Source organism: Sturnira hondurensis, unplaced genomic scaffold, assembly GCF_014824575.4.
Source record: "Sturnira hondurensis isolate 20B ecotype Veracruz unplaced genomic scaffold, ASM1482457v3 Scaffold0015596, whole genome shotgun sequence".
Classification (NCBI taxonomy): Eukaryota; Metazoa; Chordata; class Mammalia; order Chiroptera; family Phyllostomidae; genus Sturnira; species Sturnira hondurensis.
This window is the reverse complement of record NW_028088227.1, coordinates 12,035,950-12,052,385: the sequence shown is the minus strand read 5'-3', so window position 1 is coordinate 12,052,385 and position 16,436 is coordinate 12,035,950. Positions and strand designations below refer to the sequence as shown.

General features: G+C 38.8%; 1 protein-coding gene across 2 annotated transcripts in view; it reads right to left on the bottom strand.

Annotated features, from left to right (window-relative positions):
• The window catches only part of FIG4 (FIG4 phosphoinositide 5-phosphatase), a 103,541-nt gene that overhangs the window by 41,935 nt on the left and 45,170 nt on the right, over positions 1-16,436 (bottom strand). For both annotated transcript variants that reach the window (XM_037065034.1, XM_037065035.1), the window contains 6 exons: positions 14,908-14,953; positions 14,093-14,241; positions 12,476-12,642; positions 7,459-7,594; positions 3,551-3,609; positions 1,771-1,918 (listed from right to left, as the gene is read on the bottom strand). In XM_037065034.1, the coding sequence (XP_036920929.1) occupies positions 1,771-1,918; positions 3,551-3,609; positions 7,459-7,594; positions 12,476-12,642; positions 14,093-14,241; positions 14,908-14,953 (705 nt within the window). The remainder of the gene's footprint in view (positions 1-1,770; positions 1,919-3,550; positions 3,610-7,458; positions 7,595-12,475; positions 12,643-14,092; positions 14,242-14,907; positions 14,954-16,436) is intronic.

Here is a 16,436-nt window from a genome sequence, read left to right as displayed (position 1 = left end):
CTATTTTGCTTATTAGTTCATTTTGTTCATTAGATTCCACACGAGGAAATCATACGGCTCTCGTTTTTCTCTGACTGGCTTCTTTCACTTAGCATAATGTTCTCCGGGTCCATCCATGCTGTTGCTCATGGTAAGATTTCCTTCTTTGTTATAGATGAGTAGTAGTTCATTGTGTGTTTTTAAAAATTTAAGTGGTTTTTCTTTTTTCCTTTTGAATGTATTACAGTTGATCTTCATTATCTGTCGACTCCATATTTGAGAATTTGCTTACGAAAATTTATTTGTAACCCCAAATCAATACTCATAGCTTTCATGATCACCCCCAGACAGGCATGTGCCCATGTGCCAAACAGTGAGGAACTAGAGAAACCCAATGCTCATTTCCCAGCAGAGACAGAACTCTGCTTTCTTGTTTTAGCTCCCATACTGTAAACACCTATCCTCTTCACAGTCTATTCAATACCATGCTTTTCACATTTTTGTGCTTTTATTTTTGTGATCTCACTAGCTAATGCGGCTCCCAAGCTAGTGCTGAAGCAGTCTTGAGTTTCTAAGCATGAGAAAGTTGTGTGTTACAGAGAAAATAAGTATGTTAGAGAAGCTTCACTCAGGCATGAGTTGCAATGCTGTTGGCTGTGTACTCAATGTTAATGAACTGACAATACTAAATAAAGTATCCTTAAACAGAAACACAGAAAATAAGGTTACAATATTGAGTGGCTGATGACACATTGTGACAAGAGGCTTATAGAAACCTAAGCCTGTACTTCTAGGAGCAAAGGTTCCATGTTTTCTAATTTGGTGTCTGCAGGAGCTTTATAGAACATAACTCCTGTAATAAAGGGAATCAACTGTACATACCTGTGCTTACACATACATAACCTCAGTCATCCTTTGCTGAACCGAAAAATTCTGGAGATGACAATGACCTTACAGTTAAAATTTAAAATACAAAAATGTAAGCTGTAGTTTAAACATAATAATCAAGAAGTGATTTGCTTTGCCTAATTTTCTTATTGTAGTCTTTTTTTGGTGGGACCATTTTTCTAAAAGGTCCCACCAAAGTCTACAAGAGATACACAAAAATAAAGTTTGTTCAAAGGTGATGAATCAGGATGGAAAGTCTGAAAACAATGTCACATGGGTTATGAAAGAATGAAGGACATTTACTCTGAAAAAAACTAATCACACTTCCTCAAGTCCCTGAAGAGGTGTCACACAGCAGAGGAACTGGACTTGACGTGCGCCCAATAAAAACTGAAATGTAATGATGGTCACCATTCATTAGTCATCCACCTGTGTTGGGTACTATATTAGCACTTGGTATCTGTGTGAATATATGTGTGGTTTCCCTATCTACATGGAATGAAGGAATTGAGACTTACATAAGTTTGATAATTTTCTTAAAGTAACACAGGTAGACAGTGGCTGGTGTAAGGTTCATATCCCAGTCTTTCAGTGCCAAAGACTGTGCTTTTTCCAGCTAATTACTTTAGCTCTCAACTCTAATGTTCAATTTGAAAAATTGAGTTTACTGCAAATGGCAAACTAGGACCAATGGGAGAAAGATTTCAACTTATTAAAGGGAAGAAATTAAGTCCAGTTTTCTAACACTAGAGAGGACTGTTTTGGGAAGTAGCAGGCCCCCAATCACAGCGGGTATTCAGGGGCTAAAGCTGCCTGCAGAACAGACTGCCGGTAAAGTAAGACATGCCTGTATGAACTAGGAAAACCACAGTTCCCATCCTCACAGTACTGCTCACAACATACCGTGCTGAACTGGTCATAGCCAAGCAAAAGGTATCATCAAAACTACTCAGTTCGTATGGTCGGAAGAACTCGTTGTGGATGTCAATCTCTTCTTCACATCTGTGAAATTTCTTCACTGTCAACTTCTTTAAGTTCGTAGCACAGATAACTGAAAGAGATGCTGTCTGTTACTTTTCAAGTCCTTAGATTACATCTAGCAGTCACTTCTGGAACATCAACTGTATTCACAGAGAACGCATTGAACAAAGCTCAGCCCCTGCCTCAGTACTTACACACTGGGAAGCAAGAGCCGGGCACGGAATTTACAATGCAGAGTGTGACAAGCAGGTGGCAGGGCCTTTGGGAGTCAGGATGAGAGCAGGGAGTTATTGTAGAAGTTAAATTACTCATCTTTTTAAATTCTCTTTTGCTCTTAAATAAACACCCTCTGCTTTCTAGATCAAAATCATGTCGTTATTTCACTAAAATTATTTCCTATTTCAAATCCTGTTCAGGGCCAATGTTAGGCTGTTCGAGTCCTTTCCTTTGTTCCAGAACCACGAAAACTTCATAGCAATATAAGTTATGATTTTACCCAGGATTTCAAGGTCACAAATAATTTAAAAATCAATGAATAATGTATTAAGTACTAAAAATCATTTTCAATCTTCTTACTTTGTGGCCTTTACCACCCAATGTTGGGGTGGCTGAGCGTGGCCAGGTGGAGTCTGCAGCCAGAGTGCTCCAGCCTGGCAGGATCACTCGCTCACAAGCTGGAAAACGGGCAAACCCCGAGTCAGGGACATCACTGTGAGCCAGGATCAAACTCTATTTAAAACCGGGCAATGGTTTACATTAGGAAACATCATCCTAATGTATGTGCATCTGAGAGTACTCTTTTAATACAAAAATTTTCCTGCCTTTCTGACAACAAAATTTAATCTAAACTTTAGTGACTAATATGTACTTTTATATTCACATTTGTAACTTTTTTCACAGTTTAGACACAGGAAAGTTTTCACATCTCCTTGTGAATGGTCTTTCCTTCTTCCCATTCTCCCCAAATATTTAGAAATAGAATCAGTAGTAATTCAAAATGACAAACTACCCTGGCTGTTGTGGCTCAGTGGACTGAGCACTGGCCTTTGACCCAAAATGTCACTGGTTTGGTTCCCAGTCAGGGCACATGCCTGGGTAGTGGGCCCGGACCCCAGTTGCAGGTGCAAGAGGCAGCCGATCCAAGTCTCTCTCACACATTGATGTTTCTTTCCCTCTCTCTAAATATAAATAAATACAATCTTTAAAAAAATTAAATGACAAATGTATCTTCCAACTATTTAGGGGACATATCTAATAACTATAATAAGACACAATACAAGACATCGGCCAACTTAGATAAAAGAAGTTTAACACAATCCCTGCTTTTTAAAAAGCTGAGATGTCACGATAACTTAGCTTATCCATTGTAACAGCAACACAGCACTGAGCAGCCATTCATTTCTTTCTAATAAAAAATTATATGCAAAGAATGTAGTGCTTTGAGCTCATTTAGGAATAATTCCAAAATACAGGGCCCAGCAGAAGTAAAGTCTGCTTGAGTGCGATTGGTAGGGTAATGACATGGCTGTAATGATGTACAGTTTTAACTTAACATCTCACCTGAAATATCAGATGGCGTGCTCGAGTGTGATATTGTTATGTTACAGAATTACAGCTTATGATTTGGTAATAAAAAGGGGACATTATTTGTGCCAGACCATTGTATGTTAGTATAAAAACTAAAAGGAAACAGTACACCTACCTTCATCATACGGCAGTGGTAAATGTTTTATTACCTCCGGTGTCCACCAGTAAGTATAACTAAAAAATGAAAAAAACATAAGAGGGATCAATTGTAAACATTAGTTCTCTACGATTCACTGGATGAACGGGGTTGTGCGGTCCACAGTAAGATGCTGCCTCATATGTCAAAGTTAATTTCTCTTTCTTTTTAAAACATGTTTGTGAAGCCTTTGCCACAATAAATCTTCAACATGTTAATTCTTGTCCCAACCCCTTTCTTGTTTCACCTATGTGACAGGTCTAAAAACACATCCACGAGTCAAGATGCTCTAATGCACTTACTTTTAGATTAAAAAAAAGAAAAGACTTGCTTATCCTCCCCAAGGCTCTCTGAGCTGCTGTTTACTCTCCCCAGGGACTGTCACCTGGGGAGCGGCAGGACCCTAACCCACATCCCACAACCAGGATTCTCTTGCATATAGTTATGAGAGTTAGATTACTCTGCTCTATGTGTGTGGGTCTGTGTGTACAGCTAATTCAAAGAGCCAAGCAAAGTCATGAAGTGAATGGATAGCCCTAAACAGCAAGTTCACTCAGAAACTAGTGTGAGCCCTGTTAATCTCTACAATCACGACATGATCAGAGGCCAGAGTAAGGGAGGGAGTTGCAGTCACCTGGATTTCTACTAGCGCACTCATCCACTGTGAGCGGGGCATCTGAAAGAACCCTGAACTGCCTTCTCTCCAAAAAATGAACTTAATTCTAAGTTAAATTCTGAAATGGGTATTTAGGGGCAAAATGCTATATCAAAGTTCATGATGGATAGGAAAGGAAATGATGTTCAGTAGCAGGCTTGTAGAATCATCTAACTAGCTGAATAATTTCAGTCAAGACATTCTCTCCACACATATTATGCTTTTTTTTTTAAAGAAAATGGATGTAACACCCGCTTCCTTTTAGTCCCAAATAAGCTGCTCCAACACTGCCTGCCTCCATTTTGTAACTCAATGTAAACAGGGGTTTAATTTACACTTATAATATGCTGGCTAATTTTTGCAGTAGAAAATTGTATCAAAATAGCTTCAATACTTTAAGGCAGTGATTTTCAACTGGTGTGCCACAAGAATTTTTAAAGTATGCAATACCTGACTATAACATCCAACATAATAATAGCGATTCAGTGTGAATGAGTCAAAATTATATCTATTTTTTGTCAGATTTGCTAAAACTATATTATTGGTGTGCTGCAGATTTTAGTAGTTTATTTGTATCATGATATTAAAAAAGGTTCATAATTGCTGTTTTAAGGTATTATACAATTTCAGAACATCAATATTTACCTATAGTCAACAGCTTCACCAAAGATAAATATAGGTATTTATATTCATCTCTCATGAAATAAACATAATTAGTTCCAAATGTTTTATCTGCAAAAAATTCATACAGATAGCCATTTATTTACACTACATTTAATGTAAAATCCAGCAGTGCTTCATTGATAAGGAAAGTGAGTTCAAATATTAAGTTGGTTATTGCAATAACAAATTTGAAAAACATAAACTCTGATACTTCCATATATATATATATATATATTATACACATTCTTTACTTACTGATTTGAGAGAAACATTGATTTGTTGTTCCACTTATTTACGCATTCACTGGTTTTTTTTTTAATTGTTTTTTTCCATTACCATCAAGTCCCTTTATACCCCCCCACCCCCCTGCAATCACCACACTGTTGTTCATGTCCCTGAGTCCTTTTTCCTTTTTGCTCAGTCCTTCCACCCCCTACCCTCCCCATCCCCAGCTATAATCTTGCTCTCCATCTGTGAGTCTGTCCCCATTTTCTTGTTAGTTCAGTTTGTTCACTATACTCCACATATGAGTGAAATCATACAGTGTTTGTCTTTCTCTGACTGGCTTATTTCCTTAGCATAATGTTCTCCAGGTCTATACATACAGTTACAAAGGGTAAAATTTTCTTGTTTTTTATGGCCAAGTAGTTTTCCAAGGTCTAAATGTTCCATAGTTGTTTTATCCACTCATCTAATAATGGACACTTGGGCTGCTTCCATATCTTGGTGGTTGTAAATAACACTGCAGTGAACACAGGGGTGCTTATGTTCTTTCAGATTAGTGTTTTGAGTTCCTTCGGATATATTCCCAGAAGAGGGATCACTGGGTCAAAAGGCAGATCCATTTTTAATTTTTTGAGGTATCTCCATACTGCTTTTCACAGTGGCTACACCAACCTGCATTCCCACCAACACTGTGAAAAGGTTCCTTTTTCCACATCCTTGCCATCACTTGTTATTTATTGATTTATTGATAACATCCATTCTGACAGGTGTGAGATGATATCTCATTGTGCTATCAATTTGCATTTCTCTGACAGTTAGTGATGTTGAACATCTTTTCATTTTCTATTGGCCATCTGTGTGTCCTCTTTGGATGAGTGTCTATGTAGGTCCTTTCTGGGACCAAAAACTCCAATCTGGGTTGTGTGGAGTTTTTTTTAGTATTGCGTTTCATAAGTTCTTTATAAATTTTGGTTATTAAGTCCTTATCAGATGTATTGGCGAATATGTCCTCCCATTCTCTGGGTTGTCTTTTTATTTTGTTAATGATTTCCATTGCTGTGCAAAAACTTTTTAGTTTGATGTAGTCCCATTTATTTTTTTTTTCTTTGTTTCCCTTGCCTGGGGAGATACAGCTGATAAAATACTGCTATGAGCAATGTCCGAGATTTTGCTGCCTACATTTCCTCTATGATTTTTATGATTTTGGATCTACACTGGTTGATTCTTGTACATGCCCTGACGAGGAATCAAACCCGCAACCTTGGTGTATTGGGACAATGCTCCTATCAACTGAGCTACTCAGCCAGAACCATTTCCTTAACATTTTAAAGATTCCTGAAGTGACACAGAGTTTGGTAATAGCTGTAACATCAGCATTTGCTGATTCACCAGTTGTTCATGGTCTGTTCACACAGTTTCACAGACTGTTAATGAATGCTGTAGTGCTTGGGAGGCATCATCGTACAAAATAAGGGCTGTATCACACTGATGCTGGGAGAGAGGAACACTATGAAAGGAAGTTGACATTTGAGTGAGTGCCAGGCTCTAAGCTCACATATGTGAACATTTTGCCCTTATGGCAAGATTTATTATATTAGTATGTGACTCCTCAGTTAAAAACATGAAAGAATCTTCTCATTAAATCCTCACAATAACTCTGTGTGGTGTGTCCTGTCATTTACCAGGAGACAGGGTAAGTAACCAGTCCAAGATCATACAACTACAGAGATTCCAGCTCAAGTCTACCTGACCCTGAGGCCCACGTTTTAGGGTGTCCTGTTAAAATTCCTGGGATAAAGAGTTCATTTGTTTTGAGACTATTACTATAAGTTTAACTCTCATCAAAATAACCTGTACTGGTGAATGACTTCAGAAAGCCCAAAGTGAGTGGTAGGAGTGATGGGAGCAGTATCTGCCACTAAAGCCACTGCCCTAATTCCCTGTCTTCACTAGTGTCAGCAACAGTCAGCTGTGCTTCATGAAGGAAAGAATGCCAAAGCGATGCTGCTTAGACCCCATAGTTGAAAAACCAGAGATGGACTCCTAGAATGCTCAAGGGCTCCGTATTTGTTGGAAGCACTCAGAAATGATGGTCTGTGGGGCTGTGACTTATGTTCACTAATGAAGCTCTGAAACATTTTATCTTATGGAAAACGCCCGACACCAATTGTTAACGATGGTTTCCAAAACCACTCTCAGGGCACCGACACTAAATTCCCATGGCAAACATGGAAGAAGACTAACTACTTAGCCTATGTGATTATTTTTCCAAAAAAAAATAAGTATCTCATTTTCAAAAAAGTATCAAATCTGAGTTTATATAGTAGAGTAAGAAGAAAAATACCTTCTTGTTGGTAAAAGTCTCATGGTGTTTTTATGATGCAAATAAAAATCTGTGGGGAGTTCCCAGAGATGAGGCTTCCCTTCAGTGGGATGGAAAACTCCCAAGAAGAGATTAATGGCATCCTGTCTATCAGCATCTGAAAAGCAAACACACATATTTCAGAAATTCCACTGCTGACACATGCAACACAGACATTTCTCAGGAGGAGAAGGGAACAGCTGTGATTTCACGGAATGGACTGTATTTTGCCGTGTGTAATGTGCACCCACGTTTTTGGCCCAGACTTTCAGGAAAAAAATCTTTCATTTTACTTTTTTAATTCATTTATTTATTTATATTTAGAAACAAAACCAATTATTGTATCAAGGGTATTATTTTGCATATCGATATTGTTATTGCTTTCTAGAGTTATACTTTTAATGCATAAGCATAAATAAAAGAATCAAAAACATTTATATAGAGACAGAATTAGTACTACCCAGGTATAATGTACATCCTTATTTTTCCCTCAAAAATCTGGGCAAAAACTGTGCACTATACATGGCAAAATATGGTACCTTTAAAATAATAATATTTATACTTCAAGAGTCATACACACAAAATCTAAAACAGTCACCAAGATTTGAGAATTCAAAATTTGCTTTAAAATACTTCCTTTTTACTCCATCTCTCTCATGATGTAGAAGACAGTGCATATAAACTGCTTCTTGAATTCTGAATGATTCATAACACCATAGTGCCATAATACCAAAGTGATTTCATTTTTAGAGTAAATATATTTTCACCATTTGTTAGTTTTCTTGAAACAAATACATGTCCACTTTATTTCAGAGAAAAGCAGAGACATTAGAGACAAATAAAATAACTCAGTTACTACCCATATTCTACTGCATGACGTTGAACAAGTTAGTTTTACATAGTTTCCACTTTCAATCCTTGAAAAGATATTCTCCATTTCTTTAGCAGAGAGTATGTTCACAGCATTTCTGTTCCCCCTGACCCTCCAGCTATGGACCTGGCCCACTCGCTTTTGTGTTTGATAATGAAGGCAGAGCTGGCACACAGATAACAGCCTCCTTCTAACCATTCGATCACTCCAAAATTACTGACTGTGTAAACATACATATACATATACATATATACATATACATATATACATATACATATATACATATACATATACATATATATATATATATATACTGTATTTTTCTCTTCCTTTTCTCAAGAAATCTTGGTATAAATGACAACCAGCACTGCCACGGTCTCATGATTCCCGCCTCTCATCTGCACTGACTTCTTCCTGGCATTCTCATTCTTTCCCCCTCATTTCCTTCTTTCCATCCTTGTCTCGGAGCCCTGTGTATTCAAGTTTGGGACAGACATCCACAATATAAATAATAACCTCTTTCTTAGAATGAGTACAGAACTCAAAAGACAGCACAGTAGTAATGACTGGTTTTGAAATAAGATAATATTATGATGAAATCAATTTTCTTCCAACAGCAACTGTAAACATGGATATATCTGAAATTAGCAACATCATTCTCCTTGGGCTAGTCACTTCAGCAAAAACAATAAATGAAATATACATCAAATATGTATTTGAGTTACTAGTATTTTAACAGGAAGCATCCCATTAAAACAGCACTTACCTTTCGGGCTAACACACAGTATACAAAAGGCATGTGTTTATACGCTGAATGTATTTGGGGTCTTTTGTCATTTGTGGGGAGAAAATATCAAACATTAAATGATGCAGACATTATCGTCCCCTCTTTACACAATATAAAAGCAAATGCACTGCCTTCATAGTAACCACATTCTTTACACTTCCTGAACAGCCGTAGTGGCCCTTCCTAATTCCTCTATGCAGTACCTCAAAATATCCCTGTTTTATCTAGAGAAGCTTTCCATTTTTCAGCCATGTTTTCAAGGAGTTTCTTTCATCCTATAAACCTAATAGCAGCTTCCTTTAATTTAAGCAAATATGACAAAATGTAGGATGTGAGAAAAAGAACCAAATAAAAGATATTCTTTCAAAGGATCACAATAAAGACTTCTCGACTGCACTGCTGTCGTTATAACTTAGTATCTATGGAGTTGATGCTCACTCACGAAGCCTGGACTACCATGCCAGCCCTCATGAACCTGAGGACTTCTTCCTGGCTATGTTTCACAGCAAACAAGACAGTCGCCCTCAGGAAGACAGTCGGACTTTGGATATGGACAAGGGCTTAAAACAGGTAGGTTCTCTGCAGGACAAAAGGCTTACGTATTTTTGTACTCAATCATGTTTTAAAGGAAAAAATAATATGTATCATTTAACCTCCATTCAAACAGCTAAACATTAACCAGTTTTATTATGCACTGCATTCAAATAGATCAGGCTTGAATATAACAATTCTTTTTATTCAGCCAAAAACTTTATTTTGGAGCTAAAATATCTGTTATTATAATACAGAAATATCAAAGTTTGTGTGTGACAAAAGTGGTCTCTGAAATCAGCAATGGAAAGAAACATTATTCAACTGTGATAATAGATATTGAAAGGCTGAGCAAGATAAAGACAGGAAAGCGACCACTGGGATTTGGCACCGTCCAGATTGTTGGTGACTCGGACAAGCACAGTTTCAGTGGCATGATGGGGCACATGCCCAGCAAAGCAGATGGAGAAGATAGGATATGAGAGAGGAAATGCAGTTAGCTCTTCTGAGACATTTTGCTTATGCAGAGAAATAGGATGGAGAATTAAGGATAGAAGGAAAGGTTAGATGGAATCCACTACAGTGTGCTTCTGTGCTAACGGAACAGAGGCATTAAAGAGGGAGACGTGACGTGCAGGGACCACAGGAAAAATGATGGGATTCAGAGCACAGTGGGGCTTGGCCTAAGGTGGGGCAGGGGCACTGCAACCACTCCAACAGAGTACAAGGGAAAGAGTATGTGTGCAGATAAGGACAGGCTCTGCCCGAAAACTCATCTTATTTGGTGATGAGGTGGAGATGGAGGTCACAATGATTCATTTTCTTAACAAAGTATGAAGCAAGATCATCAGCTGAAACTGGGGGGCTGTAGGTTTAGAGAGAGAAGACAGGTGTGAAATGGTCATTTTGGAGAGTGGGAGAACGAACACACCAGGACAATGCAGTGTGTCTGTCAGGCTGGTTTGAGCATCCTTTGGAGAACTGCAGTCTCAGTTTAAAGAGAGTAGTAAGTTACAACTTTCAAAAAACAATTTTTGCTCAAAATAATAGACTTTGATTTTTAAATCCCTACACCCAGTTCAAGGAACCATGCATAAAGAGAAATATCTAAATACTCTTAAGGTCTATGGTACACTCTGTGGTTTTCATTGTATTGATACAGATTTCCTTTGGTGTGGGTCAGAGCCATGACTTATTTCTGAGCAATGAGATACAGCAAGTGGATGGGACATCATTCCAAAGATTACGTTATGTTGTAAGACTGTCTTGCTAGCAGACACACTCTAGAGACTCTTGCCTCTGCTGGCTGTGAAGAAGCAGGCTGCTGAGTCCTACAGCACAAGGAACTGAATTCCACCAACAAACACATGAGTGGAAAGCGCCTCCTTCCCCGGTCAGAACTCCAAATGGGGCCACAGCCTGGATGACATCTTGACTGCAGCTTGATGTCCACTGTGCAGAGACCCCTAAGCTGTGCCTGGAATTCTGCCCCATAGAAATCGTGAGATAATAAATGCATGTTGTTTTAAGGTGCTAAGTTTTTAGTAATTTGTTACACAGCATAGAAAACTAATAGACTTAAACAGTAATGTAGCCAACTGGCTTTGTATTTTCTCTGGGCGTGAAAAACGTTGAAAGATGACCCTTTTGTGGATGCTTTCGAATCTGCTTCGGAGGTTCTCATCATCACTGGGGACTCGTGCAGTTCCTTTGGTGTGGGCACATGTACTTTTTGTATCAGTTTCCTGCAGCTGCTTCCTTAGGAATCTAGCGATCATCTCCTGGTTCTTACTGCTAGGTTCCCTCTGACCAGGGCTTAGGCCAACCCCACACCATCACCCTCCCCCCTGAGCCTAATCTGGTCACCAAGAAACCCCCCAGGACCTGTTGGCCCCACCAACTCCGAGAAGGCAGGCCCTCTCCAACACGGCAGCCCTCTCCAGCCCATTCCTCTGCTCCAGCTTCTCTACCCAGCAGTCTGAAGCCAGCAGCTCCACGGGTTCCCTCCAACTGTAGGCCGCCCATCGAGCTGGCCCTGAGTCCTCCTGACACCAGCCCTCTCTAGCTTTGAGGTGAAGGAGTGGGGTGGTGACAGTCACTGCACGGCCACAGTGCTCTTCAAAGACTGTCTTTGCAAATCTTCTTCTCTGTATTCTATAAACTTCTTTCTCCTTGATCTGGTTCAAGAGCCAGAGACTCGCAGACTCAGTCCCTGTACATGCTTCTGTGAATTCTGTGCATGGGGACTTGCCTCTCAATCACTCTGCTCTGTGACATATGCTGTGCTGGAAATCCCATCAGAATGGAGGCAGGAAAAGTGCCACTGGAACAACCTGTTGCTTTCAGTATTCGCAAGTCATCAAATAAGAAAATGACTCAGTGTTAATGTTACCATGCATTTCTGGCTGACATTTTAAAAAAACAGTGATACTTACATTCTTAGACGATTATTAAGACTCTGAATCCATTTTAAAAATAATGATTCAATACCGTCGAACATTTTTTAATCTATGTATCACAAGCAGAAATACAGAGACAGAAGCCAAGGAATCAAAGTAATGTGCATTGTGTAAAAGTTCCAATAGCGGGTGGCAAAGTACAAACAGGCCTTATTTAAAAATACAACGTGTACTCATGCATTTACTGAACAAATGTTTGTTGAGCACTTTCTAAGTGACATTCTATTTTATTTAAACTTCTTAAACATTTAATTTTGAATTTTACTAGCCAAGTAGCTAAAAAAGCATATGCTCAGGAAGAAAAATGCACATTGGGACAAGTCTTAGAAATGCCAGGTACTCCAGAATTACCTGAGAAAGCATTGCTGTAGTATCTAGACAGGGTCTGCATGATATCCTTTGAGTGCTGGGTCCACGGTGCTATCTTTCTGTAAGTTTTCACACGATGAACAAGTTGAGAACCCCCATACTGAAGGGACAGAGTGTCCCCATGATCTTCATAGAGTTCCTCAAATAACCTAAGCAAAAAATCCAAATATTAAAGAATTTTGGAAAAAGTATTACATGTTATTCAATTAGCCACAGACTCAAAACAAGTCTTTTACTTTATAAATTCTCTGAGCCGTTCCTTCAAGTAAATTCTTCAACATCTTGAAGATAAGCACAAATGCAAAATATTTTATATTTTACAGTAACAGTCTAATGAGCAACAAAGTCACAGAAAAAAAAACTAAAGAGACAGCAGGGGCACTAAAAACGTAACCCAACAAAGTCAGACCAAGTTGGTTCTAAACTTATTCGAAGACATCTAACTTGCCCTGACCGGTGTGACCCAGTTGTTTGGGCTCCTGCAAAGCAAAAGGTCACTGATTCGATTCCCAGCCAAGGCACTTGCCTGTGTGGCAGGTTGGTCCTTGGTCAGGGTACATGTGAAAGGCAACCAATCGATGTTTCTCACATCAGTGTTTGTTTTTTCTTTTAAAAAGATTTTATTTATTTATTCTTAGAGAGAAGGGAAGGGAAGGAGAAAGAGGGAGAGAAACATCAATGTGTGGTTGCCTCTCACATGCCCCCTCCTGGGGACCAGGCCTGCAACCCAGACATGTTCTCTGACTAGGATCGAACCAGCAATGCTTTGGTTCACAGGCCAGTGCTCAATCCACTGAGCTACACCCACCAGGCCCAATGTTTCTCTCTCCCTCTCTTTTCCCCTCCCTCCCGCTCTTTAAAAATAAATAAATAAAACATAAAAAAAAAAGGATGCCTAACTTTCTGCAGCCTGCCTGATCATTTTATCTTCCATGGCAGACTTTTCCTTTCTCTCTGAATTGCCTTGAGAAAAGAAGGACACCCTCTGATCACAGAGAGATAAACCATATTCTTTCCTGGAAATACACGTTTGAAAAAACTTGTATTCCTTCGAGTGCCTGGTAAAGACCTTCAGTGCTGTGATATCTGTGGATCCGGCTACTTGTAAGCTGATCTGTTCTTCTAACAGCCTTTCCGACGATCTCAGATGACAAGTAAGAGCTATCACTGTGTTTTCAAGAAACCGTACTTCATACAATGCCATGGATCCAATGGACAGGGAAGAAATCAGTCCTTAATGAAAAACCAATATTTTATGTCTTCCATTTTTAATTCAGAATGTATGAAGGCACATTATTATTTATTCATAATGTAGCCTGGACTTTTTTTTTTAAAACCCACTATTTTGGATTTATTTAGAGCACTTTGGAACTTTCTAAAGAACACAGTGCTTATTGATAATTAATGCAAAAATCCACAGAAACAATACACAAGTATTTAACAGAAATATTTATTACAGAATTAATTTGCATAAATAGCAACACAATTTTTGAGAAGCTAAAAGTACAAACGAGTTCATAAAAGTCCTTATTATTAATCAGATTTGCTCTCTGTCATTTGCTCTCTGTCAGCATTCAAAAGGCAGAAAAGAAGGCTCACCTGACTGCATCTGTATCAAACTGAAGATTAGGCTTGTCAATCAATCCCAGGGAGTACAGCTGATAAGCCAGAGCACATTTTCCCACCATAAATTGCGCTGTGTTGGTGCGATCTAAACAGTCCACACAGTTGGTTCGAAGAACACCAGTCTAAAGAGAGACACCTTAAGACTTTCAATCATTATTCGGTCACCAAAACAACTTCCATCTTACTTAGATTTCCTTTCCCTAAGAAGTGGAAGAAAAGCTATAGGTAGGGTATTATCCCTGAACAACTAACCATGAACACTTCTCAGCTCGTGAAAGGGCACAGCGGCCGCTCACTCACTGCTGCAGCGGCATCATTACACCTTCTAGTTTGTATTTGAATTCTGTAGTTCAACAAGATGAAACACATAACACTTTCCACATGTACCAATTACTAAAACACGTGCTTCTTTTCCTGATGCGCCTCCTTTACTGTACAAACCAAATATTCAAGAGTTGAGGTCATATCATTCTTAAAGCAAAATTAGTACATACAGTGATCATACCTGGCTCATTTTCCAAAGTCACTCTAACTCACTCTTTCTACATTTCTGTTTATGTTTCTACTTCCAATAATGAAATGTATATTTTAAAAATCTGTGGATCATTTTTACTCTAGCTGCACATCCTTTAGGATTTAAACTCCAGCAGTAAGGCTTTAAAAAACTACTCCCAAATGACTAATAATTCTGCATTAAACAAGTATAACTTTCAATGATTGCGTCCAGAAAACATCATCTCCTGTGCATTCTATTCACTACTAATATAATAATATAATGTCGTCCATACCTGCAGGCGACCAGTGGCAATCACACATCCTCCTAGTTCATTCCACCTGTTTAAAAATACATGCTTTTAAAGAAATGCTTTGATAATATAATCTGTATTCATTTTTGCTACTAGATCTCTATTAAGAATCAAACGAACAGAGCTACATGCACCAATATAATCAGCTGATTCTGCTTACTTTCATCCTCTTGGGTAGGTTAATATGCAAACAACTGGGATGGAAGGCTATCCACGCTTTCCTCAAAGAGAGCCCAGGAAAGGAGTGTCTGACCTTGTCCCAGGGCCCCACACGCTGGCATTGTCTCCCATGTTCAACTGAAACCTCTCTTGCTTAACTTTAAGCCGAATTTTTGCTTGGTTTTTACAGAGATAAGTAATAATTACAGAATACCTTTCTATTAAAATCTTCCAAGCCTTATCCTTCTCTCCTCAGTATCAGGATGCTGCACCTCCTCGGCTTTTCTCATTCCTCCGGCTGTTTTTGCGGCCTTCCTTATTATTCTCCTTCCTTACTTGTGTTCTTCTCCATGTGCTAATGACTGCATGGGGACATGTTCTAAGCACTCTATAATGATATTAATACTTTGTTTTTACTATTTGAAAGAAGATGCAGTGAGAAAAGAGTTCTCAGGCCTGCCTGCTCTCCTCAGAAAGACCGCCTTACAAGGCTGCCCGCTGGCCAGCATCTGAGCACTTGGGTTCTCACTGCCCAGAACAGACGAGTGGTTCACTGGGTCTGAACTGTTCGTAGAAACAATATGGTTTTGCTGAACATCCCCTTTCCTTCTGGGAGTCTGCAATCTTGGTACATGCCAAGCAGACTCCCTACAGGACCAGCCTTCAATTTAAAAAATAAAACCAAACCCTGGCACTGGGTGTCCAATAATCTGTCCTAGCTGGCAAACATCTCACACATGCTGTCATAACAAGTGGCTGGGTAATCACGTGTGTTCTGTGTGACTCCACTGAGAGGAGTCTGGGTGCTTGCGTCTGATTCCCTCTAGGCTTTGCCTAGGTGCCTTTTCACTCTGCTGATTTTGTTCTATATCCTTTGACTGTAAAAAATCACAGCCATGAGTATAATACACCGTGTCCTCTGAGTTCTCCTGGTAAATCACTGTGTTGAGTAGTGGTCTTAGAAGCTCCCCATGACAGGAGCCAAAAAATTCAAACTACAGAAAAGGACATACGCATACACATGTCTCTAAAGACATAGACATGATTAGTCGGTTGTTTTTCTGCATTTTTATCATTATAATTAACTTTGTTAACTGAAAATAAAGTGCTCAAAACATATAATACTGGTTCCTTAAAAAGTAAATAAAACATGGATCCCTGATCTGAACAAGCTGAGAAAATATTTTGGTATATAATGGTAATGAAGAAAGATTTGTGGGCAAATAACTAACTATAGTACGATGATAAATATTATTTGTATTAAAATGTTAGTATTTAGTCTGTAAGAGAAAAATTTTCCTGTTCCTATTAGATACTGAAAAATAGAATTCATTGCAGAAATTTTACTCTAT